General features: G+C 43.6%; 1 protein-coding gene across 3 annotated transcripts in view; it reads right to left on the reverse strand.

The window, feature by feature from the left end:
• Window positions 1-3,572: 3,572 nt before the first annotated feature.
• LOC138353992 (zinc finger protein 501-like) overlaps window positions 3,573-27,747 on the reverse strand; it is a 112,852-nt gene continuing 88,677 nt past the window's right edge. The window contains exons 1-2 of one of the 3 annotated variants that reach the window (XM_069307685.1): window positions 9,201-9,300; window positions 3,573-6,403 (exon numbers count right to left, since the gene is read on the reverse strand). In XM_069307685.1, coding sequence (XP_069163786.1) covers window positions 5,285-5,998 — 714 coding nt within the window. In that variant the 5' untranslated portion in view covers window positions 5,999-6,403; window positions 9,201-9,300 and the 3' untranslated portion in view covers window positions 3,573-5,284. Of the gene's footprint in view, window positions 6,404-8,947; window positions 9,129-9,200; window positions 9,301-27,747 lie in introns of those variants that run through there. The other 2 variants (XM_069307684.1, XM_069307686.1) reach the window with 2 other exon arrangements.

Raw genomic sequence — 27,747 nt, forward strand, 5'->3', positions numbered from 1 at the left:
TGAACTTAGTGAACTAGTGAACTAGTGAACTTAGTCTCCGTGGTGCAGTGGTAAGACACTCGCCTGGCGTTCCGCGAGCGCTTTGTCAGGGGTTCGTATCCTGGCCGGAGAGGATTTACTGGGCGCAAATCCTTAACTGTAGCCTCTGTTTAACTCAACAGTAAAATGTGTACTTGGTTGTAACAACGATTCTTCGCGGCGGGGATCGTATTCCAGGGACCTGCCCGAAGCGCTACGCGTACTAGTGGCTGTACAAGAATGTAACAACTCTTGTATATATCTCAGAAAAAAAAGAACTCTGCAATCATGCAAAATGCAAACTACACAATTGAGTTTCCGAAGCATTCAAACACGTTGAAGACCGACTACCCTTCAAAAGGACTTAATTCTCGTTTTTAAGGATAAGAAACCTGTACTTACACTTATCGAGGCCTCCTAGCCTCCTTAGGCCCTCCCTAGCCTCCTGGGCCAACTACTCACGTTTTCCCGGATGAAAACAATATTCAAAACAGAGCGACAAAATCACCGCAGAACTAAACCAACTCCGCAACCCGTCCTCGACTCAAGTCCATTCCATCCAGCGGTCGACCCCACAGACGCATTCATAAATTGTAACAAGCTGTTCATTCAAAATGGGAATGTTCTCAAACATAAATTCATATTATAATGAATGAATTATAATAAGAGTTTGCCCAACACTCGTAGATAATCATTGACAATCTCGAAAATCCCTGCCTCCGACAGCAAGATTAGGTAGAACGATATACAGTATATATAGTACCTAAAACTTTCATTCCTCTCAACATTTTTTAGTAACCATTGCTGGAATTTTGCTGACGTGAAGTAGATTACTTTCGTCAGTTATTATGTAACCTATAACCATCCTGTCGGTTGTAATGGAGGTTACAGGCACATAATGGGCTCAAGAACAAAGTTCAAAATTTATTTAACTAAGTAAGTTACAGTCTTGATAAACTAGTTACACAGTTTAATGTGTGTAGTATCGACAATTAATGGGTTCAACAACGACCACGAGTATAGCCTTTAAGCAAAGCAATTCACATTTGCGAAAAGCTAAAACAGAAAACAGATGCTTTTTGACCATGGTTTACATATCCATAGAACCGCCTACCCGCCGAAGCCGTAAATGCAGACATTACTGCCATTCAAAACGGATAAAATCAACAGGAGAAATGAGGGGACATTTTACAATCTGTCGACGTCCTGTCCTCAACGAAGCCACTAAATATATGGTGGCCCTTCAGGTAAATTCATGCAAAGTAAAAAAAAATTAATTGAGGAAATGAAAGTAAAATTTATTACATGAAAGGTATTTCTTAGTTTCGTCTTTTAACTGGTTGAGAAAATACAGCATTTTAAATAATTTTGGAGGCCATTAATTGCATAGCATTTCAGCTTTGATAAGTCTACAGGAATATCAAAATAGATTTTTGTTTCTTGTGTAGTGCTCTTGGGTTGTGTTATTGACCTCTTGGAAGTGTTTGTCAGGATTAGTTTTATAGATATAGAGTACAGTAATCACAATGGTTGTACTGTTCAAGTCACTTGTGTTGTCCCGTCTTGAGTACTGCTCAGTACTCACTTCCCCCATCAGAGCAGGAGAGATTGCTGAAATAGAGGGAATACAGAGAACATATACGGCACGCATAGATGCAATAAAGCACCTAAATTATTGGGATCGTCTCAAAGCCCTCCAAATGTACTCACTAGAAAGAAGACGAGAGAGATATCAAATAATATACACCTGGAAGATACTGGAGGGCCAAGTACCAAATCTACACAGTAAAATAACAACGTACTGGAGTGAACGACATGGAAGAAAATGTAGAATAGCACCAATGAAGAGCAGAGGTGCCATAGGCACAATCAGAGAACACTGTATAAACATCAGAGGTCCGCGGTTGTTCAACGTCCTCCCAGCAAGCATAAGAAATATTGCCGGAACAACCGTGGACATTTTCAAGAGGAAACTAGATTTATTCCTCCAAGGAGTGCCGGACCAACCGGGCTGTGGTGGGTATGTGGGCCTGCGGGCCGCTCCAAGCAACAGCCTGGTGGACCAAACTCTCACAAGTCGAGCCTGGCCTCGGGCCGGGCTTGGGGAGTAGAAGAACTCCCAGAACCCCATCAACCAGGTAACCAGGTAACACGTTAATGTGTGTGAAGTGACATGATATTTAACATATTTGGGGATTGTAGTAAGGGTGCAGAGTAATGTCTGAGATTGTGGTACGTTATTATGACTGAAGATTTATGTTAATAATGAGATGGCCTCCGAATGCACGATAGAACTTAACAAGTTATCCAACGTACATGCTCTTTAAGAGGGAGATTATCATACCAGATTGAATCTGAGCAGCAACACAGTAATTAATATGTCAAGAATCCCAACAAAATTGAGTAGACCCTAGGGTTGCCCTCACCACTTATCCCATCTATTATGCTGGAGGCAGCACAAATCTTTAGGTCATCCAATAAGGTTCAGCAGACTTCTATACTTCTCCTGCTTAGCTTAGGTTCTGCTACAGGTACCTCTGGGAGCTTGCACCACCTGCTGAAGTAGATCTGACCAAATGAAAGCTGTCTGCAGAACTATTCACATAATTTATGTCACTATGCACATGATTGTAAACTTTCAACCACCGTCCATTGATGAGTGTGGGTGGGGGGGTACACAATTAGTAAATATGTACTGCAACTCACTCACCAGAGATGTATATAAATTCCTAGGCTTGGAAACTTAATGGGGTCCAGTTCTTGAACCAATTATTCTATAAATGACTACTGATATATTTACATTAAATCGTGTAACTAGCTTATCAAGATCATTACTAGTTTAGCTAAACTATTGTTGGGGTTCAGTTCCAAGGCACTTTGCACGTCTGGAACCTTTGCCAATACCTTTGCCCACGGAGTAGGTATGGGATCCACTACCAGCCATGGGATGGGTATGGGGTCCACCACCACCCTAGGGATGAGTATGGGATGCATAAAAAAATATGAAATATGGATATTTTGTTGCAGTCAAACCAGTCAAACAAGGCAACTTGATGAAGTTTGAGTAAGGTCCCACTGTAGACTTAAAATTGGATCACATCTTATTTTTTTCATTTGCAATACTTTATCACAAAGTATTTATGAAACTCAAAACACACAGGTAAACGTTACATTTGAAATACACTGTACTCGCAGCAAGATTAAAGATGGAATGTAAAAGAAGAAAAGTGATTTGGAATATTGAGCAAAAAAAAAAAAAAAAAAAAAAAAAAAAAAAAAAAAAAAAAAAAAAAAAAAAAAAGTTGAGCGAGATGGTCTGAGGGAGCAAGGAGAAACCAGCCATGGATGACTACAAGAATGTTGGACAAGGGAGGGAACATAAGAACATAAGATATAGCTGAAGAACAGCACCAGGAAGAGGGACACATTAACGGATTGATGAAAATAGAATAACAGAAATACTAAACATTAATACAATAGCTTTACTGTAAACAGTAATAAAATAATGCATGGCACCAAATTTTCCTTGTTGTATTGTATGTAAAACACCAACAAATGTCACAAAAGATTTATTTGATATTAACATGGGAAAAAAGAAATATGTGCTACAAGTACCCAATTACCAGAATGCTAATAAAAAGGCACACCTCCCACATTTACTGGGATAAATTCAACTTCAACTTTAATGCTGGATGACTGCTCTTCACAGTCAAAGAGTCAGCTGTTCTTAGTCTAAGTAAACTACTGTACTAGTACCATACTCTTATTTTTTTTGTTCAATAATTCTGCAGAAAATTAGTCTCTTACAAGAACAACCCAAGATAGTCTTTGTTGCTAACTTTGGTGAATTCACGGTGGCCAAACTTTTGGGGAAACTGCCTTAATCAGGCTGCAAGAAATTTTTAAGACACTCTGGGTCTCATTCCAAGCAGCTATTTCCTCAGACATTCACACCTCCAAGTGACATCACTCATTAAGGCAGAAGTTGTCAGCATTCGTGTTAACTTCACTTTCTGCAGATAACTTTTCATGGACCCTAACACTAGGCATTTTGGGATGGGTTACCCTTGCACTATGTCAGTATTTCAATAACATTAAACATCCTGTGTTGTCACCAAGAAGGCAAATTACTCTTATGATTTATGGATATTTTACACAACTCTTCTTAATATTAACAATTTAGAATAACATGCAATAGAATAAAATGTATATTACTGTGTATACTATCTTATTCATTACAACAAACCCTGTAATGAAATTTTGTTGAAATGTATAATTTCAGCTTAAGATTGAGCAAGCTTTCAAAATATAATTTGTTAACACACAGGCTTTAATGGTTAACAACTCAATATTCATCTTAAAACTCAAGTTATCCATATTCTTTCACATTTAATTTAAAAAAAGGCTCAATGTAAAACTACATCAAAACAAAAAAATTTAGACAAAGAACAATCACAAAATCTTCTCAGATTAATATACTGTCATTTTTATACTGTCTTGATACTGTATTACATTTCTATCACCAGAAAATACATGCAAATTGTAGTAAGAACAGTTCATGGAATAAAATATGATCAAATCCTAATTTCAAGAAAATGTAGCACCATTGGCCATTTTCTATGACAATTTTCAAAACAAATACAGGTAATCCGACGTGCAGGCGATGAGTCACAATAACGTGGCTGAAGTAATTTGACCAGACCACACACTAGAAGGTGAAGGGACGACGACGTTTCGGTCCATCCTGGACCATTCTCAAGTAACAATCGACTTGAGAATGGTCCAGGACGGACCGAAACGTCGTCTTCCTTTCACCTTCTAGTGTGTGGTCTGGTCAAATAATCCCACCACAGATTTCGGTCATGTCAGTTGTCTCACATATGCAAATGGTTGCCCAACAAGCACTGCCTCGAGATGGTCATTGCGTTTGGTATAGTGCATAACAGAGAAGGCCTATTCACAGTCACTAATAGGGCAGTTACTTCATGAATCGAAGGCCCCTCAATAAATCCTAATATAGCATGTACAGAACAGTATTTCTTAATGAGATTTATTTGATATCAACCTGGCTGACTAAGATTAAGTCATATCATAAACTTAAAAAAAAAAAAACAGCCTGAATGTAGTGAAATGACATTTACTGGGCGAGACCCGGAGGCTACCGGGGAGACGACGGGGCTCCTCCCCCCCCCCTACCCCAGAAAAAATACTTTTATGAAATTTTATTTCAAGCAAATGTCTTCCTTATTGTAACATCTAACTCCTCTCATTGGGAATATTTTTCAACAGCATGCACCCTTTCATGCTCTTTCAGGTCCCCTTTCAAGGCAAATGATTTCCCACATTCAGGGCAAGAGTAAGGCTTTTCTCCACTATGTCTTTTCATATGTTGAACTAAGTTGCCCTTTAGTGAAAATGCTTTATTACACTCTTCACACTTATGAGGTCTATCACCAGTGTGTGTCCGCAAATGCTGATCAAGATAGCTCTTCTTGAGGAAAAGTTTGTCACATTCCGGACACTTGTATGATTTCCTATCAGTGTGCAGCTTAACATGATGAACAAGGTTACTTTTTAAAGAAAATGCTCGCTCACAATGTGTACATTTGAAAGGCTTCTCACCAGTATGAATCCTCATGTGCTGATGAAGATAAATTTTTTTATGGAATGTTTTAGCACAGTCAGGACAACAGTATCTTTTTTGCTCCGTGTGAAGCTGCATATGCTTCGTAAGATTACCTTTCAGGGAAAATTCTCTTCCACATATGGTACATGCATGAGGTTTCTCTCCAGTATGAACTCGAATGTGCCGTGTGTAATCGGCTTTATTTGAAAATACCTTGCTACACTTGCATACAAAACTTTTACTGTTATTTGGTGGCACCACCGGTTCTTTTTCCTCCGGCTGTGCGGACGGCGAGTAGGCTGGAGCATCTTGAGGAGTCCGGTAAGTGCAGTCCACAGAAAACATATTATTCATCGTTTCCAAGTTGAACAAACATTTAATTTACTATTTTTTCTACCTTTCTTTTTACCTGTCACATAAGGGGTCAGCACAGTTCAATTCGTAGGGCAGGACAGAAGTGTTTTTTGGCAATGTTTCCTTTCCTTTGATACCTATGTTTCCCCTTGCAGTAAATAGGTACTGGGAAGCCAGGCAACTGTTGTGGCTTGCATCCTGGTGAAAGTCAGTAGCTAGTCTAGGGGGGTCCTCAATAAGCCTGATAGGTTTCCTGTCCAATTATGGGAAACTATTCCAAGAAATTCCTTGGGAATGGATTTCAAATTTTGCCTACACCCTTAGTAAATACAAATATCTCTAAAAGTTTCTTCTTTCTCTTTATACATTTTTCTGTTTTATCTTCATTCTTGCATTATTCATTCCCTGAAAAGAAAAAAGAAGGTGAGTGGTGGTGGTGGAGGAAGTAAGCAAATAATCATCAAAAAAAAGGCACCAAACCGGGAAGGCTATGTAGCACCATCAAAGTGCAAAATAAACAGAGGGCGCTAAATATCACCAAGAATGCCAATACGAGAACAGAAACGCATAAGGCGAGGTGGTGGAGGAAGGTAGTGGCACTTACTTACCTAACAGGGTTTACAGGAAAGCGAGCTCTCGCTTTTTATGCCCTGCCTACTTGCCTTGTTGTACATGTTGCATTATAAATTAATTCCATATTTTGACATTCAAATTCCTTGTCAAATCTGGCTTTAACATTGTGGATGGAGGCATCTTCCACTACTATTACTTTCAGTGCATTTCACTTGTTGACTAACCCATACAATTATTTCCTTACATTGACTCATTTGCATATCCAGCCTCCATCTGTGTCCTTTTGTCGTAATTTGTCAATTTAAAGAGGCTATCTTTGCCCACCTTATCTAATTACCTTCAGTATTTTGTATGTTGTGCTCGTATTCCCCATGTTCCTTCTATTCTTTAGAGCTGTGAGTTTACATTCATTAGCATATCCTCATAGCTTAACCCTCTTGGCTCTGGCACAAACCTTGGTGCAAACCTTTGTACTTTTTCAATTCTGATTTTATGCATCACAAGGTATATATATAGATTCCATGCCACTGCTATATATTTTAGTGTTGGTATAACACATGTTGTGTAGATTGGTGTGCTGTGTGTAGGTAAGACTCCCACTCATGGCTCTTACCGTTTGTCTCATTCATACATCACATTAATATGAGAAGACGAGAAGTCACAATAACGTGGCTGAAATATGTTGACCAAACCACACACTAGAAAGTGAAGGGACGACGACGTTTCGGTCCGTCCTGGACCATTCTCGAGTCGATTCATAATCGACTTGAGAATGGTCCAGGACCTACATCATTTTCTCCACAACTACCAAAACACCTGGGAGCAGATTCACGAAGCAGTTACGTACGTACTTATGAACCTGTACATCTTTTCAAAATCTTTGGCGGCTTTGTTTACAATTATTAAAGTTAATGAACTCCAAAGCACCAGGAGGCTGTTTATAACAGTAACAACAGTTGATTGGGAAGTTTTCATGCTCGTAAACTGTTTGATAAATGTAACCAAAGCCAAGATGTACACATTTGTAAGTACTTGTGTAACTGCTTCGTGAATCTGGCCCCTGCTGTTGTGCCATTTTAACCCTGAATAAGTTTTGGCCTTTATTTTACATTACATTAAATTGTATCCAAATACTGTAATTCAATATTCCATTGGCCAATTTCCAAATTGCTCAGCACCCCATTGGGCTGGATATGTTAGGTGTGGGGGCAATCTATACTGTAACTTAAAACAGATAAGATATTACTTATAGTAATGTAAAAAAAAAAAAAAAAAAAAACATTGAAAAATAAAATCTGTGTTTTCATGATTGTTGTTGCATACTCTAACAATAATATCCACGTGAATCCTCCGTGATATTACCGATGATGTAAAATCGAATTGACATTTCCACCCTACTTCTAAACTTATGTATGAAGTTATATACCATGACAGGGAACTGCAAATGTCAATAATTATTAGAATTATTATCTATCTGAACTGCAGAAATGACAAGTCCTCTATCTGCCAGACAACAGGATCATGCACTATCCCTCAGCATGACAGGTTAAACACTAGCCGAGTTAAGAATAAAAAAACAATAAGAAAACGATTTGACCGTAGTGGTCAAATCGTTTCTTATTGTAAAATTCATATACAGTATACATATCTAGTTAGGCTGCATTAGGATAGACTGGATTGGATGCAAGTCGCACCGTTCAAGACAGTTTGCCGACATATTACAAAAGGTTATCTACCTCAAACCAAAACTACCTTAACCACCCAAACCTAGCCTAACACAACCTAACACTACATCCTATTTTGACAATTAAAACGTGCACTTTGCCAAAAATGTATGCAAGATCTTAGCATAAGGTGAGCCGGTCGGCCGAGCGGACAGCACACTGGACTTGTGATCCTATGGTCCCGGGTTCGATCCCAGGCGCCGGCGAAAAACAATGGGCAGAGTTTCTTTCACCCTATGCCCCTGTTACCTAGCAGTAAAATAGGTACCTGGGTGTTAGTCAGCTGTCACGGGCTGCTTCCTGGGGGTGGAGGCCTGGTCGAGGACCGGGCCGCGGGGACACTAAAAAGCCCCGAAATCATCTCAAGATGACCGGGGAAGGTATGCTCCAAATCTGTTTGAAAACCATCTCGGGTATAAGGAACCCTGTATCCCTAGGAGAGGGGGGACCGAGGGATGACAGGCTAGACAAGACGACAGGCTAGACAAGACGACAGGCTAGACAAGACGACAGGCTAGACAAGACGACAGGCTAGACAAGAAGGCAGGCTAGACAAGATGACAGGCTAGACGTGCAAAAGGCAGCGTCTTCCACCACCAAGACCCCAGAGTAGACAGACTCCAGGCTGAGCCAACACCCCCCTATCACACACCTCACAGCCTTGAGGAGGAGCGGCCACCGTCACCGAGGGACAGCAGGCGACGCTGCAGGAGGAGCAGGAGCCAATATTTCCCAGCCTTAAGGTTGGGTGTGCGCGGCGCGTCTCAGTGTGTTGTTATGGTGGCTACAGTGTTGCCACTTCTCTCTCCCCTTCCCCCTTCTCTCTCGCCTTATTTCACACCACTCTAACTCCTCCTCATCTCTCACGCCTTCTGAGTCATTCAACACTTCATCTCACTACTCACCAGTTAGCATATAACTTGTAATTCCTACAATAAATACAAGATTTTGAAACAATGACCCCTAAGCGTATGGAGGAAGACGCCGCCTAGCGGGAGACGCCGGTACTAAGACTACGTAAACAAACCAATTCTGTTTTTTCACAATTCTAGAATTAAAAATAATCATAATTCACTATAATATACAAATATTAAAAAATTAGCTTCACTATTCCATTTAGATTATGGATATTAATACGTGGATTTAGTAAATTTAGGAATATCGTCACCCATGCATGCAAATAAATGGAATCAAAACACGTGGTCAAAAAATGGCTCAGCTTATACCTTATTAAAAATTATAAGAATGACATTCCTCTTCATATATCCTGCTTTAACTCACCAGCTATACTTTAATTTTTAATTAAATTTTATAGAATTATATATGTAATTATATATGTAATGTATAATTATATATGTAAACTCACAAATTGCTCTAATTTCTCATGGTATATCTTAGTATACTAATAAGGTATTAAATATACAAAAAAATATACAACACGAATTGTGTACATTGCATAGGTTTAAGTTTAGAAAAGGTCTGTGTAAATACCCCCTTAATCCCTTAAAGTCCCGTCAGAATAATTCTCTCTATTAATAAGTTTATTATAAGAAATTTAAACAAATGTAAATTGACTATTTTATAGTGATTATTCTAAGTAGAGCCAATTGTGGCTGTTTTTATTACCTCTATACATTTTGTCAAAATAAACCACAAGAATTTCAATAAAATATGACTTTTGTAACTAATTTCTATTGTTATTCTTTTCTTTTCTTTGATATTATAAGATGTTCCTTTAAACTGAACGTAGTTATGGGCTTTTGAATGGTTACAGATACTGCATAAGCAGACTTGCGTGCCTTTACATGAATGTAAAAACTCTTGTATATATAAATAATAAAACACTAATAAATACACACACGCAACATGTGTGTGTGTGTGATTTATGCAACATTTAAATATAAATCAAGATTCTCTCAAAGCACCATTCTCAAAGCTCAAAGCATTCTCTCAAAGGCAGCCGGTCGGCCGAGCGGACAGCACCCTGGACTTGTGATCCTGTGGTCCTGGGTTCGATCCCAGGCGCCGGCGAGAAACAATGGGCAGAGTTTCTTTCACCCTATGCCCCTGTTACCTAGCAGTAAAATAGGTACCTAGGTGTTAGTCAGCTGTCACGGGCTGCTTCTTGGGGGTGGAGGCCTGGTCGAAGACCGGGCCGCGGGGAAAAAGCCCCGAAATCATCTCAAGATAACCTCAAGAAGCACTCTGCACATCCCCTGCTTGACCAATAGTGGATTATGCAACACATTGAGAAAGTACTGAAGATTTCAACAAGATCAATGCCAGAGCTGAAAGAGGATATAAGATATGAGGATAGGTTCAGTAAACCCTAAAAGACAGAAGAAGCAGAGGGAAATGATCGCAACATACAAGATACTGAGGGATACAAGATAGACAAGGACAGGCCCTTTAAAGTGAGAGAAAGTAGGATGAGAGGACATGGAAGTTGAAGTTGGAAACACAAATAAGTGATAGAAATGTAAGGAAATACTCGTGCCCTGTACGGTTCAGCTAGCGCACTAAAAGAAGTTGTAGAAACCACCTCCATCTACAACTTTAATGCGAGATTCGATAATGAATTCGAATATGAACAAATCCACAAGGGGCGTGACGAGGATTCGAACCTACGTCCGTGATCGTCTCAGACACTGCCTTAATCGACTGAGCTACGACAGGGCTACGGGATCCAGTAAGTTCAGTAGAACTTCGGTTTCAACCCTTTTTAGCCCTGTCGTAGCTCAGTTGATTAAGGCAGTGTCTGGGATGCTCCCGGACGCAGGTTCGAATCCTCGTCACGGCCCTTGTGGATTTGTTCATTTGATGCATCACGTTAGTGTGATCTCTGTGTGTAATCACGTAACATTACCTTACGTACTGTAATTTTAATAACGATTGATTGCTTAGGTTTCATAAGACAAATCTTCGACCAAGCCTAGTTCTAGAAGTGAACTTTATCAGTCATTTGAACCGAACAACAAAGTGCATCACTGAAGTTTTATTTTTAATGGAGATTATTGGAATAATGAATTAGAGGGATAGGATAAGAATGAGGGAATGGGATGCGTTGTGGAAGGATAGGAAGGGCTAGAGAATGGATGGGGGAACGGGGGGGATGGATGGGTAGGAGGAGGAGGGGGGAGGCGTGACCAGACTTGGGGGTATACTTCCGGCGCCACAAAAACAATGGCCAAACTGCTTCCGGTTTTTCTCAGACTTGGGGCAGACTGGGTGTGGTCGCATGATCTCGTGGGTGTGGCAGCTTGAGTGTGGCCGTCTGGGTGTATTACCATGGTGTGGTGTGGGTGTGGCAGCTTGAGTGTGGCTGTCTGGGTGTATCACCATGGTGTGGTGTGGGTGTGGCAGCTTGAGTGTGGCCGTCTGGGTGTATCACCATGGTGTGGTGTGGGTGTGGCAGCTTGAGTGTGGCTGTCTGGGTGTAATAGCCAGGGAAATAGCCTAAGCTACTCTATCCCTTTGAGATGTATTTATTGCTTATCTCAATAAACATCCTTGAACTTGAACTTGAATGGGGAAAGTTTCTTTCTTCCTGAAAGCCCCTGTTACCTAGCAGTAAATAGGTACCTGGGAGTTAGTCAGTTGTTACGGGCTGCTTCCTGGGGTGTGTGGTGTGGCGTGGAAAAAAAAAAAAAAAAAAAAAAAAGTTAGTAAACAGTTGATTGACAATTGAGAGGCGGGCCGAAAGAGCAAAGCTCAACCCCCGCAAACACAACTAGGTGAATACACACAGGGACCTCGCGACTGAGTGGACAGCGCTTGGAGGTCGTAGTCCGAATGGCCCGGGTACGATTCCCGGCCGAGGCAGAAACAAATGAACAAGGTTTCTTTCACCCTGATCCCCCCTGTTCACCTAGCAGTAAATAGGTACCTGGGAGTTAGACAGCTGCTACGGGCTTCTTCCTGGGGATGTGTATGTGTTAAAAATATATGTAGTTGACATTTAATAGGAAAAAAATAGATTGGTTAGAAAGGCGGGGTCCAAGAATGAAGTCAGGAGCTGAGGAATGAAGTCAGGAGCTGAGGAATGAAGTCAGGAGCTGAGGAATGAAGTCAGGAGCTGAGGAATGAAGTCAGGAGCTGAGGAATGGAGTCAGGAGTTGAGGAATGAAGTCAGGAGCTGAGGAATAGAGTCAGGAGCTGAGGAATGGAGTCAGGAGCTGAGGAATAGAGTCAGGAGCTGAGGAATGGAGTCAGGAGCTGAGGAATGAAGTCAGGAGCTGAGGAATGAATAGCATGACACTCTTGGGCAGGTAGCCAAACAGTTCCTTACTGTTGGCTTTCTTGTCAGGCGCCTGGAGTGTGGGACTCATGTTGGTCGTTACTGGCCCATCATGTTTACTGCTGAGACGTGCTCTCTCTCTCTCTCTCTCTCTCTCTCTCTCTCTCTCTCTCTCTCTCTCTCTCTCTCTCTCTCTCTCTCTCTCTCTCTCTCTCTCTCTCTCTCTCTCTCTCTCTCTCTCTCTCTCTCTCTCTCTCTCTCTCTCTCTCTCTCTCTCTCTCTCTCTCTCTCTCTCTCTCTCTTTACACCGGCTTCTTGAGTCTATCCAGGCCCCCATAGACCTGTGTCTATCCTTCCGTCATCCTCTCCCTTCATCCTGCCCTTCCCTTCACTCACACGTGGTGAACGTGTAGGAACGTACCTGCCACGTGCGAAAGGAAATGTGGAGAGAGAGAGAGAGAGAGAGAGAGAGAGAGAGAGAGAGAGAGAGAGAGAGAGAGAGAGAGAGAGAGAGAGAGAGAGAGAGAGAGAGAGAGACAGAGACAGAGAGAGAGAGAGAGAGAGAGAGAGAGAGAGAGAGAGACAGAGACAGAGAGAGAGAGAGAGAGAGAGACAGAGAGAGAGAGAGAGAGAGACTATGTTTAGAGAAAGTGGGGAACTAAAGAAAGAACAACAACAAAGGGAGGGAAAGAGAAGAACAATGGAAGGGGAAGAAGAGAACAAAGAGAGGGAAGAAGAGGAACCAAGAGAGAGAAGAAGGAGAACTAGAGGAGATGAGAGAGAGAGAACACCGCCTGGTGGCTACGAGTCAGTTTCTCGGAAGAAATTTCCCCCCTTTTTTTTGTTTGGGTTTATTCTGACTGGCGAGAGGTCTGGTGTGGTCCCCGGCCGGGCGGCTGCTGCCTGTCTGACGAGGGGAGGGATGGGGTCGGGGCGAGGCGACGCAAATGGCGGGAAAGTCGAGGGATAGAGGGAACCATGGGAGAGAAGAGTAGCTCAAGAAATGGGATGGAAGGGAAAGGAAGAGATGGAGAACGAGGGGGGGGGGGGGCATCTTAGGTGTCCCGCCATATCCGGATAGTGAAGAGCTTTACAACCCAAAAGCTTCAACTTCCGAAAGGAAGTTAAAAGTAGATCAGCCAAAGGTGGGACTAATTAGCAAGGAGTTCATCAGTAGAGACATATTACTTGTACCTCAGACAAGGAGGAACGGACCGCCCTGCCTGATGGATGATAACGTGAGTCTGTCTCTCTCTGTGTCTCTCTCTGTCTCTGTCTGTGTCTCTCTCTCTCTCTGTCTCTCTCTCTCTCTAGCCCAGGTTAACAGCTTGCATGTTACACCTGTTTGATTGTAATGTTTGCATAGCAGACTCTTGTGTGTTTCTAATGTCTTCTGACACTTCAGGAAGACCCACTCTGCTTCATCGCTAAATTAGCTAAGGAGTTTTTTTGCTTCTTTGGAGATATATGTTGGTGTTTGGAGACTAATATAGGTCTGTACTCACCTAGTGTGTGTGTGTGTGTGTGTGTGTGTGTGTGTGTGTGTGTGTGTGTGTGTGTGTGTGTGTGTGTGTGTGTGTGTGTGTGTGTGTGTTTACATGTATAAGGGTGATACATGACACTGTACAGGGGGGCGGAGGGATACATGACACCTCCTGTCTGGTAGAATGACACATTCTCCCCCCACCCCACAGGCATATAATCCCCCCCCGCCAGTACCCCTTCCTCTATCATACTTCCCCCCCCCCCACACACACACACTAACTATGCCCCGAGATCCAATTCTACTCAGATGCGCCTTGATCCCAGACCCGTCAGTACTCCGACATGACGCCTATTCAAACTGGCACACGGTTTCAGGCACATGCTATGGCTACAACTATGGCTGTACAGGGATGAGAAGGGTGTAGATATGTCTAGATAAACCATATCTACAAGGGAAGACAAGAGGACAAGTTAGCATGACCAAACTTACTTGAATGAAGTTGTTTAACATTAACTTGAACCATTTATTAAGAAAATAATTAAGAAAATTAACAACAATTTATTAATTTATTAAATATTAATTTCATAATTTATTAAAAAAAACAAATTTTTGATGTTGTTTGAATTACTTGAAGGAAGTATATCATATACATACATGTATATACCATACATAAATCGTATGTATTTACCAATAGTTACACAAACGTTACATAGGCAACCTAATAGGTTCAGGAAATGAAGCCTCAAAATCTTAATGGATCCTCTCGGACGTAAGTTCGAAACCTCGTCACGGCCCTGGTGGATTCGAAGCCTCAAAGTTTGCCTAAACACTTCACAGTTTCACAGTTTGACTAACATCCAAGTTAGAATGGTGATATATATATTATATATTATATATATATATATATATATATATATATATATATATATATATATATATATATATATATATATATATATCCTAATTTTCGCCGGAATACGATCCGTTGACTCTTTAACAACCATGTATCTATTCACTGCTGGGTGAACAGAGGCATACAGTTAAGGAATGGCGCCCAGTCAATCCTCCCTGGCCAGGACACGAACCCAGGCCAAACGAGCGCCGGGCGAGTGCTTTACCACTGCGCCACGGTAAAGTCTATCACTGGGGAAAAAATAATTACTGGCCTATCTCACCGGAAGTTTGCGAAGGGCAGGGAAGGGAGGGAGAAAAACCCCCACCCCATCACCCCACGACCCCCCATTTACCCTTCCCCTTACCCCACGACCCTTCCCCCTTCTCCTTCTCCCCCCCATCACCCCAACAAGCCGCCGACAACAGCCACGAGTAATGGACTACGTCACTTGCTGTGTAGCTCGCTAGGCTTTCATCTTTCCCGACGTTAGACAACCGGACGGAACAGGCCGGGGTTCGCATCCCTCTCAGGTTTCCTCCCAGTGGCACCTTATTAATGCTTCTTCCCAGGGTTCGTATCCCTCTCAGGTTTTCCCCCCGTGGCATCTTATTAATGCTTCTTCGCGATATTTGGACTCTTATGGTGAATACAAATTTTCCCTTGGTCTTAAATTTCTATTTTGAACTAAGCTTAGAAGAGTGCAAAAAGAGTCGAGGCATTACAGTGTCGTCAGGAGAGTTAAAGGGTCATTAAGGGGGTTGTTAAATGGTCATTGAGGTGTAAACTACTTGTAGAAATAATGGGATGCTTGTGGGGGTACCCATTAACTGTTAATAGGCTATTGTTTCAAATGGCCTTCAGATACTAAAAATCTTTACCAATGAATCTAAATCGTTCGTTTTGGACGCCTTGTGATGGCAGGGGAGGGGGGGGGGTAGAAGATGTACAATTGGTCCAATTACAATTACGATTGTCTTAAATAGTAATAATATAGTTCCCACTTCGTCCCTCTGGCAACCAATGTCGGACCCACCCCCCCACGACGCTTATATAAATAGCTATAGCCGCATATAGGCCGTTAGGGGGGGGGGGGGGAAACAGTATAGGCCTACCTGAGCGGAAAAATGATATAAACTGAAATAAAAAAAATCGCCCTTTGAACAGACAATTTGTTTCATAGAACTGCGCTCCAGTAGGCTCTAGAACCTGTACCAAACGTGAACAGTGTTACGTCAGAGTGACGTCACACACCACGTGTACACTACGTTCAAAACACGACGTTTTATTTCATATTTTCATTAGGTTGGGATAGGCAAGGCTAGGTCGGGTTAGATTAGGCTACGATAGGTTAAGTTGCATAGGGTTATGTTGGTTTATAAAGTATCAATGACGTAGTGGGTTACACCCTATCGTCAGGTCTTGGACCCTATTCGTGCTAAGAGGTTCGTGGTTTTAGCCTATCTATCTATGAGTCCCACTGTCTATCTGTGTGTCCCACTGTCTATCTGTGGGTCCCACTGTCTATCTATGAGTCCCACTGTCTATCTATGAGTCCCACTGTCTATCTGTGTGTCCCACTATCTATCTGTGTGTCCCACTGTCTATCTGTGTGTCCCACTGTCTATCTGTGTGTCCCACTGGCTATCTGTGTGTCCCACTGTCTATCTGTGGGTCCCACTGTCTATCTATGAGTCCCACTGTCTATCTGTGTGTCCCACTATCTATCTGTGTGTCCCACTGTCTATCTGTGTGTCCCACTGTCTATCTATGGGTCCCACTGTCTATCTGTGAGTGACACTCCCGTCTTCTGTTGCCCCCTGGCGGTGAACGGCAGAAAGAACAGGGCCCGCAGGACCCCGTCTATATTACGACGCCCTTGGATTCTTATGGATTTTGGGGGCTTCTTTAAGATCTCTTCAGTGTTGGGTTGTTAAGCGACCTGCGTCTCGGAATGTCTGAACGATGGCTATAATTAACCCCGGGGGAAGACAACGCCCTTCGCTGCTGTCGTTCAGTGCCTGGCCTCTCCCAGCGGGGACAGGAAGCCTGGGGGATCTATATACTTGAAGCTTCTATCGAGGGCCACCTCAAGATCGACCTACTAGCGCGGGTACGATTCCCGCACGAGGCAGAAACAAATGGGCAAAGTTTCTTTCACCCTGAATGACCCCTGTTACCTAGCAGTAAATAGGTACCTGGGAGTTAGTCAGCTGTCACGGGCTGCTTCCTGGGGATGGAGGCCTGGTCGAGGACCGGGCTGCGGGGACACTAAAGCCCCGAAATCATCTCAAGATAACCTCTCAAGAAGATACTGACTAGGATGTAACCCCCACGACAGTTAATCGAATCCCTCAGGGGTTACCTATTTGCTGATAGGTGAACAGGGGCATTTGGTGAAAGAAAACGGAACTTCAGCCATTTCTGTCCTATTGGGGAATCGAACTTGGATCCCTGAGTGGCAGTGAAGTTGTCTTTGCAGCTGGAAATTCATCTCTAAACTCGAATCAATTTAACTTGATTGTGAGAAAATGTTGAAGCAGTACAATGGGCTCGAACTGGCGTCCCTGGATTCCTCTTTTTGAATAAAAATTATCTTTGGATTCTTCATTGTAAATAAACGTAATTGTCATTGTAAATTTGAAAATGATATAAAATTTCAATGGATTCAACAAGCAACTTCTCATCTTGTGTTCGAATTCAACACATAACTAAATTTAAAGTTAATAAAAACTCCACAAGATTAATAATTTGTTTATGCAATTATTTTTAATTAGTTTATTATAACCCCCCCCCCTTGGATACCTACACTGTGGGCCATGTGGGTTACAATCACATCCTGGGGCCCAGGAGCTGGAATCCAATGCTCCTTAATGCTAATTAAGTAACAATGAGATAGTTATATCTTCGTATTTATTTATTACAGTATGTCTCACTTTGGAGTGAATTGTCAGTGAATTTCACTGTCCACATTGTTCCAGACACACACACACACACACACACACACACACACACACACACACACACACACACACACACACACACACACACACACACACACACACACACACACGCACGCGCTTCAAGAAGACCTAGACAAGCTGAAGGAATGGTCGAACAAATGGTTGTTAGAGTTTAACCCAACCAAATGTAATGTAATGAAGATAGGTGTAGGGAGCAGGAGGCCAGATACAAGGTATCATCTGGGAGAGGAAATTCTTCAGGAGTCAGAAGGAAAAAGTCTTGGGGGTTGATATCACGCCAGACCTGTCTCCTGCAGCACATATCAAGCGGATAACATCAGCGGCATATGCCAGGCTGGCCAACATACGAACGGCATTCAGAAACTTGTGTAAAGAATCATTCAGAACTTTGTATACCACATATGTCAGGCCAATCCTGGAGTATGCAGCCCCAGCATGGAGTCCATATCTAGTCAAGGATAAGACTAAACTGGAAAAGGTTCAAAGGTTTGCCACCAGACTAGTACCCGAGCTGAGAGGTATGAGCTACGAGGAGAGACTACGGGAATTAAACCTCACTTCACTGGAAGACAGAAGAGTTAGGGGGGACATGATCACCACATTCAAGATTCTGAAGGGAATTGATAGGGTAGATAAAGACAGTCTATTTAACACAAGGGGAACACGTACAAGGGGACACAGGTGGAAACTGAGTGCCCAAATGAGCCACAGAGATATTAGAAAGAACTTTTTTAGTGTCAGAGTGGTGGACAAATGGAATGCATTAGGGGGTGATGTGGTGGAGGCTGACTCCATACACAGTTTCAAGTGTAGATATGATAAGAACCCAGTAGGCTCAGGAACCTGTACATCAGTTGATTGACGGTTGAGAGGCGGGACCAAAGAGCCAGAGCTCAACCCCCGGAAGCACAACTAGATGAGTACAACTAGGTGAGTACATATGTATATATATATACATAATCATTCCAATTGTGTGAATGTGTCTGAGCGGCATCCGCCATAGAGAGGAAATTTCTCTTTTTGTTTCCCATTTTCTAAACAGATGTTGACACATTTTGGGCAGTAATGCCGCTACTTTCAGGTTTTTCCTGTGTGGTGCTGTTTTTGTCCTCGTGTGGGGCAGCCTTTATCGGTGATGGGAAGAGTGGGAGATGGTATATGGCTCTTGTGTGTGTGTGTGTGTGTGTGTGTGTGTGTGTGTGTGTGTGTGTGTGTGTGTGTGTGTGTGTGTGTGTGTGTGTGTGTGTGTGACAGGATGACGTCAGGCAGGGACAACAGGAAGGGATGGATAGACTTCATGTTCCTTGACCACCAGAAAGTCTTCGATACTGTGTCCGGCGGAAGACTGATTCATAAAATGGAGATACAGGCAGGAGATACACTCAGGAGATACAGGTAAGAGGATACTGACGGAGGATACAGAGATACTGACGAAGGTGACGGTGAGACGAAACATCTTAAGTGACATTAAACAGCTGATCAACATTATTGCAGATATATGTGAATACCTGACCTTGGAGATCGGTCCCTATACATGTTGATGTTTGCAGACGACACCAAGTTGACGAGAGAAACATATTTGCAAGAAACTGTGCAAATAGATCAGATCAAACCGTGAGAGTAATCCAACAAGTGGATATCAGAACTCAATCCAAATAAATGCAACGTAACGAAGCAAGGGTAAATAAAATCGATAGAGATGTTATCTTGAGATTATCTTGAGATGATTTCGGGGCTTTAGTGTCCCCGCGGCCCGGTCCTCGACCAGGCCTCCACCCCCAGGAAGCAGCCCGTGACAGCTGACTAACACCCAGGTACCTATTTTACTACTAGGTAACAGGGGCATAGGGTGAAAGAAACTCTGCCCATTGTTTCTCGCCGCCGCCTGGGATTGAACCCAGGATCACAGGATCACAAGTCCAGCGTGCTGTCCGCTCGGCCGACCGATTATAACACAGTTGTAGCATGATATCAGTGGTCGATAACATGACCAGTACTTGAACAAGGAACGACCAAATCTCGTATTGTATTCTGACTACAACAACATCACACTGTATCAACACGTCTTTGTCCTGTAGCTATCAGATCATCACTGTATTTTTGGTATCATTGTATTACCGTACCCTGTTGTATGCTGTATCCCTGTATCTCAGAGCACCATTAAAACATCTCCCATTGAGGCCTCCAGGCGGCTCAAGGGGCGTTACATCACGCGCTGTGGAGGGGAAATAAGGCGGGGGGATTTTTCTCACAAACGGGGAAAATCCCTAAAGTGCGCGAGTGTGTCGGGGGAGAAAAACACCGTCCTTGTGTCAGCAGCCATTCGTCAGCTGACAGCATGAAGACGGCCGCTGATTGGCTGTTATAGAGGCTAGGAGACGCCCGCTCATTGGCTGTTAGAGAGGCTAGGAGACGCCCGCTCATTGGCTGTTATAGAGGCTAGGAGACGCCCGCTCATTGGCTGTTATAGAGGCTAGGAGACGCCCGCTCATTGGCTGTTATAGAGGCTAGGAGACGCCCGCTCATTGGCTGTTATAGAGGCTAGGAGACGCCCGCTCATTGGCTGTTATAGAGGCTAGGAGACGCCCGCTCATTGGCTGTTATAGAGGCTAGGAGACGCCCGCTCATTGGCTGTTATAGAGGCTAGGAGACGCCCGCTCATTGGTTGTTATAGAGGCTAGGAGACGCCCGCTCATTGGTTGTTATAGAGGCTAGGAGACGCCCGCTCATTGGTTGTTATAGAGGCTAGGAGACGCCCGCTCATTGGTTGTTATAGAGGCTAGGGGCCAGATTCACGAAAGCACTTACGAACCTGTACATCTTTTCTCAATCTTTGGCGGCTTTGTTTACAATTGGTGAACAGTTAATGAGCTCCAAAGCACCAGGAGGCTGTTTATAACAATAACAACAGTTGATTGGCAAGTTTTCATGCTTGTAAACTGTTTAATAATTGGAAACAAAGCCGTCAAAGATTGAGGAAAAGATGTACAGGTTCGTAAATGCTTGCGTAAGTGCTTTCGTGAATCTGGCCTTAGAAGACGCCCGCTTATTGGGTGTTATAATGGCTAGAAGACTTCTGCTGATTGGCTACCAGCTAAGTGACATACTGAACTGTTACGTGGCTTTTTAATTTTAAATTACGGTACGTGGAAATGACGGAATTTTAAATTTATTTTGAAATAAGACAGGAAGTTAATGGCTCTTGTAATCACAACATGGCCGACCTGCCCAACCGTCACAGCGGAGCTTCAGATACAGAGTCGTCATCTATACCTGCTGCCACCTGATTTGGGATGGGACGGGAGGGAAGGAATGGTGCCTAGCCACTTGTGGACGGTCGGGGGGGATTGAACGCTGACCTGCATGAAACGAGACCGTCGCTCTACCGTCCAGCCCAAGTGGTTGGACATCAAAGAGGATAAACGCACGACAGTGACGCAATAATGCTGTATTGCGTCCAACCCGTTCTCGCACTTTCGTATAGTCAATATTGACTTATTAAATACGTGCATATGTGACATACTAATATTGTGAATAATTACGAAGCAATAAGATGCTTATCTTAACATACTAAGGAGGTTAGGTAAGGTCGGTGTTTTCTATGAAACTTTTCAAGGTAAACTAACATATTCACAATAAATTAGTATGTCGCATATGCATATATTTAATAAGTCAATATTGACTGTAAGAAAGTGCGAGAACGGGTTGTTGCGTCAACGCACCACTCAGCCTCCCTCCCAACGCACCTCTCCCACGCATGGGGTGAGCCAGACGAAGGGCATTAAAAATACACACGGAGAGGAAGTTACTCCATTAAAAAAAGACTCGTCGCTCTGTATCCCCCTCCGAGGCTCACTGTTTTGTCCACACTTTTTTAATGTATTTCTTAGCTATGATGGGCTATTTTGGAGACGCCGAGAGAATTGCTGCTTTTGTGGTCTGAGGTTTAAGGTGCTTAACACGGCGGGCATGAATGGGTGTGTGTGTGTGTGTGTGTGTGTGTGTGTGTGTGTGTGTGTGTGTGTGTGTGTGTGTGTGTGTGTGTGTGTGTAATTTAGCTAAGTGTAGTTACAGGATGAGAGCTACGCTCGTTGTGTCCCGTCTTCCCAGCACTCTTTGTCATATAACGCTTTGAAACTTTGTGTGTGTGTGTGTGTGTGTGTGTGTGTGTGTGTGTGTGTGTGTGTGTGTGTGTGTGTGTGTGTGTGTGTGTGTGTGTGTGTGTGTGTGTGTGTACTCACCTAGTACTCACCTAGTTGTGTTTGCGGGGGTTGAGCTCTGGCTCTTTGGTCCCGCCTCTCAACCGTCAATCAACAGGTGTACAGATTCCTGAGCCTATCGGGCTCTGTCATATCTACACTTGAAACTGTGTATGGAGTCAGCCTCCACCACATCACTTCCTAATGCATTCCATTTGTCAACCACTCTGACACTAAAAAAGTTCTTTCTAATATCTCTGTGGCTCATTTGGGCACTCAGTTTCCACCTGTGTCCCCTAGTACGTGTGCCCCTTGTGTTAAATAGACTGTCTTTATCTACCCTATCAATCCCCTTCAGAATCTTGAATGTGGTGATCATGTCCCCCCTAACTCTTCTGTCTTCCAGCGAAGTGAGGTTTAATTCCCGTAGTCTCTCCTCGTAGCTCATACCTCTCAGCTCGGGTACTAGTCTGGTGGCAAACCTTTGAACCTTTTCCAGTTTAGTCTTATCCTTGACTAGATATGGACTCCATGCTGGGGCTGCATACTCCAGGATTGGCCTGACATATGTGGTATACAAAGTTCTGAATGATTCTTTACACAAGTTTCTGAATGCCGTTCGTATGTTGGCCAGCCTGGCATATGCCGCTGATGTTATCCGCTTGATATGTGCTGCAGGAGACAGGTCTGGCGTGATATCAACCCCCAAGTCTTTTTCCTTCTCTGACTCCTGAAGAATTTCCTCTCCCAGATGATACCTTGTATCTGGCCTCCTGCTCCCTACACCTATCTTCATTACATTACATTTGGTTGGGTTAAACTCTAACAACCATTTGTTCGACCATTCCTTCAGCTTGTCTAGGTCTTCTTGAAGCCTCAAACAGTCCTCTTCTGTTTTAATCCTTCTCATAATTTTAGCATCGTCCGCAAACATTGAGAGAAATGAATCGATACCCTCCGGGAGATCATTTACATATATCAGAAACAAGATAGGACCGAGTACAGAGCCCTGTGGGACTCCACTGGTGACTTCACGCCAATCGGAGGTCTCACCCCTCACCGTAACTCTCTGCTTCCTATTGCTTAGATACTCCCTTATCCACTGGAGCACCTTACCAGCTACACCTGCCTGTCTCTCCAGCTTATGTACCAGCCTCTTATGCGGTACTGTGTCAAAGGCTTTCCGACAATCCAAGAAAATGCAGTCCGCCCAGCCCTCTCTTTCTTGCTTAATCTGTGTCACCTGATCGTAGAATTCTATCAAGCCTGTAAGGCAAGATTTACCCTCCCTGAATCCATGTTGGCGATTTGTCACGAAGTCCCTTCTCTCCAGATGTGTTACCAGGTTTTTTCTCACGATCTTCTCCATCACCTTGCATGGTATACAAGTCAAGGACACTGGCCTGTAGTTCAGTGCCTCTTGTCTGTCGCCCTTTTTGTATATTGGGACCACATTCGCCGTCTTCCATATTTCTGGTAGGTTTCCCGTCTCTAGTGACTTACTATACACTATGGAGAGTGGCAGGCAAAGTGCCTCTGCACACTCTTTCAGTACCCATGGTGAGATCCCATCTGGACCAACAGCCTTTCTAACATCCAGATCCAGCAGGTGTCTCTTGACCTCCTCTCTCGTAATTTCGAACTCCTCCAAGGCCGCCTGGTTTACCTCCCTTTCTCCTAGCACAGTGACCTCACCCTGTTCTATTGTGAAGACCTCCTGGAACCTCTTGTTGAGTTCCTCACACACCTCTCTGTCATTCTCTGTATACCTGTCCTCGCCTGTTCTAAGTTTCAATACCTGTTCTTTCACTGTTGTTTTCCTTCTGATGTGACTGTGGAGTAGCTTTGGTTCGGTCTTGGCTTTGTTTGCTATATCATTTTCAAAATTTTTCTCTGCTTCTCTTCTCACCCTGACGTACTCATTCCTGGTTCTCTGGTATCTCTCTCTGCTTTCTGGTGTTCTGTTATTCCGGAAGGAAAGTGTGTGTGTGTGTGTGTGTGTGTGTGTGTGTACACGAAGGCAGGCTAGAAGTCACGGGGCCAGATTCACGAAGCAGTTACGCAAGCACTAACGAACCTGTACATCTTTCCTCAATCTTTGACGGCTTTGGATACATTTATTAAACAGTTTACAAGCATGAAAACTAACCAATCAACTGTTGTTATTGTTATAAACAGCCTCCTGGTGCTTCGGAGCTCATTAACTGTTTAATAATTGTAAACAAAGCCGCCAAAGATTGAGAAAAGATGCACAGGTTCGTAAGTGCTTGCGTAACTGCTTCGTGAATCTGGCCTTAGGATACGAACCCTTGGCAAAATTGAACACATCACACCCATGCCAATATGCTGTATTCCCCCCCCCCCTCCCACTCACACCCATGGTAATATTCCTCCCATTCTCTAATCACCAAATGCTCGTTAATTAACCTGCTAATTACCCCCCCCCCCTCCCCCCCCCCACCCCCCTACCTCTTTATATATATATATAAATCGTTTCCCATAAAAATTTGTTCAGTATTCTCACTGTAATGTGTTCAATGCCTCGTTTTCTTTCCTATTCACATATCTCTAAATGCTTCACCTAATTACTGCAACAAATCCAGAAAATCTAACCCTAACCTAGGGGGAGCCGGTCGGCCGAGTGGACAGCACGCTGGACTTGTGATCCTGTGGTCCTGGGTTCGATCCCAGGCGCCGGCGAGAAACAATGGGCAGAGTTTCTTTCACCCTATGCCCCTGTTACCTAGCAGTAAAATAGGTACCTGGGTGTTAGTCAGCTGTCACGGGCTGCTTCCTGGGGGTGGAGGCCTGGTCGAGGACCGGGCCGCGGGGACACTAAAGCCCCGAAATCATCTCAAGATAACCTAAGCCTAAATATACTCAACATACCAACATACACTAAAAAAAAATAGTATAAATTTCTATCTGATTATACGTTTAAACTCCCTTTCTTGTCGGGGGTGTTACTTTCGACAAGCCGCTGGCTTCCTGTCCTCGTCGAGGCCACTCGAGTTAGTGACCCCTCAGGTTAAATCAGGTAAAATATACTCATTAGAGCATACCTCGAACCTCGACCCGAGATATGCCAGCAATTAGGAGCGTAGAATGCTCGCTGAAGTACGTAGGGGAGGTGAGAGAGAGAGAGAGAGAGAGAGAGAGAGAGAGAGAGAGAGAGAGAGAGAGAGAGAGAGAGAGAGAGAGAGAGAGAGAGAGAGGAGGGGCGGAGGAAAGGGGCCAAGGTGGTGATTTGGGTGGTAGAGGGGGGGGACAAGTGAGGGGAAATAGGGTGGGAAAGGCAGAGGGGAAGGGAGAGCAGAATGAGGCATGTTTCTCATACTGGTCCCATTCTTGGCATACTCATTGATGACGACAAGGAGAAGAGGAGATAGAAAGAAAGAGGGAGTGAAAAAGAGAGAGAGAGAGAGAGAGAGAGAGAGAGAGAGAGAGAGAGAGAGAGAGAGAGAGAGAGAGAGAGAGAGAGAGAGAGAAGGCGAGTGACAGAGAAAGACACAAAAAGAGAGAGACAGAGAGAGAGAGAAAACCAGTTCACTAAAACAAAAGCGAAAAATAAACCGGGAAAACGGAGGAATCCCCACCTCCATTTTAAACTCAGACCCAAATATCACAATAACAAGGTTATCGCGAATAACCGAACTCAATTACGGGCTCACCATAGCCCGTGCTACATAGACACTTCGTTCTGAGTAGCTAAAGCTAGAACAACAACAATAAAGAGAGAGAGAGAGAGAGAGAGAGAGAGAGAGAGAGAGAGAGAGAGAGAGAGAGAGAGAGAGAGAGAGAGAGAGAGAGAGAGATGAGTATTTAGAACTATGACTAACTGCTCTCGCTCACTAACAGGCATTTTGAACCACACTGAAGTGAGATCAGCCAATCAGGAGCTGTGTGTTTGGAGTGATTTGGAGCCAAGATTGTCCCGGACTCTGCTGGTGTAGTGTGTGTGTGTGTGTGTGTGTGTGTGTGTGTGTGCTCACCTATTTGTGCTTGCAGGATCGAGCATTGACTCTTGGATCCCGCCTTTCTAGCTATCGGTTGTTTACAGCAATGACTCCTGTCCCATTTCCCTATCATACCTAGTTTTAAAAGTATGAATAGTATTTGCTTCCACAACCTGTTCCCCAAGTGCATTCCATTTTTCTACTACTCTCACGCTAAAAGAAAACTTCCTAACATCTCTGTGACTCATCTGAGTTTCCAGTTTCCACCCATGTCCCCTCGTTCTGTTATTATTACGTGTGAACATTTCATCTATTTCCACTTTGTCAATTCCCCTGAGTATTTTATATGTCCCTATCATATCTCCTCTCTCCCTTCTTTTCTCTAGTGTCGTAAGGTTCAGTTCCTTCAGCCGCTCTTCATATCCCATCCCTCGTAACTCTGGGACAAGCCTCGTCGCAAACCTCTGAACCTTCTCCAGTTTCTTTATGTGTTTCTTCAGGTGGGGGCTCCATGATGGCGCGGCATACTCTAAGACGGGTCTCACGTAGGCAGTGTAAAGCGCCCTAAAAGCCTCCTCATTTAGGTTTCTGAATGAAGTTCTAATTTTCGCCAGTGTAGAGTACGCTGCTGTCGTTATCCTATTTATATGTGCCTCAGGAGTTAGATTAGGTGTCACATCCACTCCCAGGTCTCTTTCTCGAATCGTTACAGGTAGGCTGTTCCCCTTCATTGTGTACTGTCCCTTTGGTCTCCTGTCACCTGATCCCATTTCTATAACTTTACATTTACTGGTGTTAAACTCCAGTAGCCATTTCCCTGACCATCTCTGCAGCCTGTTTAAGTCCTCTTGGAGGATCCTACAATCCTCGTCTGTCACAACTCTTCTCATTAATTTTGCGTCATCTGCAAACATTGACATGTATGATTCCACTCCTGTAAACATATCATTTACGTAAATTAGAAAGAGGAATGGTCCCAGCACAGATCCTTGAGGTACTCCACTTGTTACTGTTCGCCAGTCCGACTTTTCGCCCCTTACCATTACCCTCTGGCTCCTTCCTGTTAGGTAGTTCTTCACCCATACTAGGGCCTTTCCGCTTACTCCTGCCTGCCTCTCAAGTTTGTATAGCAGTCTCATGTGCGGTACCGTATCAAAGGCCTTTTGGCAGTCAAGAAATATGCAGTCTGCCCAGCCTTCTCTGTTCTGCCTTATCCTTGTTACTTTATCATAAAATTCTAAAAGGTTTGTTAGGCATGATTTCCCTGTCCAGAACCCATGTTGGTGCTTGTTTACAAACCCAATGCTCTCCAGGTGCTCAACAAGTCTTAGCCTAATTATTCTTTCAAGTATTTTGCAGGGGATGCTTGTCAGTGATGCGGGTCTGTAGTTAAGTGCCTCCTCCCTATCACCTTTTTTGAAAATCGGTACGACATTTGCCTCCTTCCAGCAACTGGGCAATTCTCCCGACATAAGTGACTCATTAAAGATCATTGCCAGAGGCACGCTGAGAGCCTGCGCTGCCTCTTTGAGTATCCACGGTGATACTTTGTCTGGTCCAACAGCTTTATTTGCATCCAGTGTTGTCAACTGTTTCACTACATCCTCTGCTGTCACCTCTATATCTGATAGTCTTTCATCTTGGGTAATCTGTGTGTGTGTGTGTGTGTGTGTGTGTGTGTGTGTGTGTGTGTGTGTG

The sequence above is a fragment of the Procambarus clarkii genome, chromosome 60, assembly GCF_040958095.1.
Source record: "Procambarus clarkii isolate CNS0578487 chromosome 60, FALCON_Pclarkii_2.0, whole genome shotgun sequence".
NCBI classification, from domain to species: Eukaryota; Metazoa; Arthropoda; class Malacostraca; order Decapoda; family Cambaridae; genus Procambarus; species Procambarus clarkii.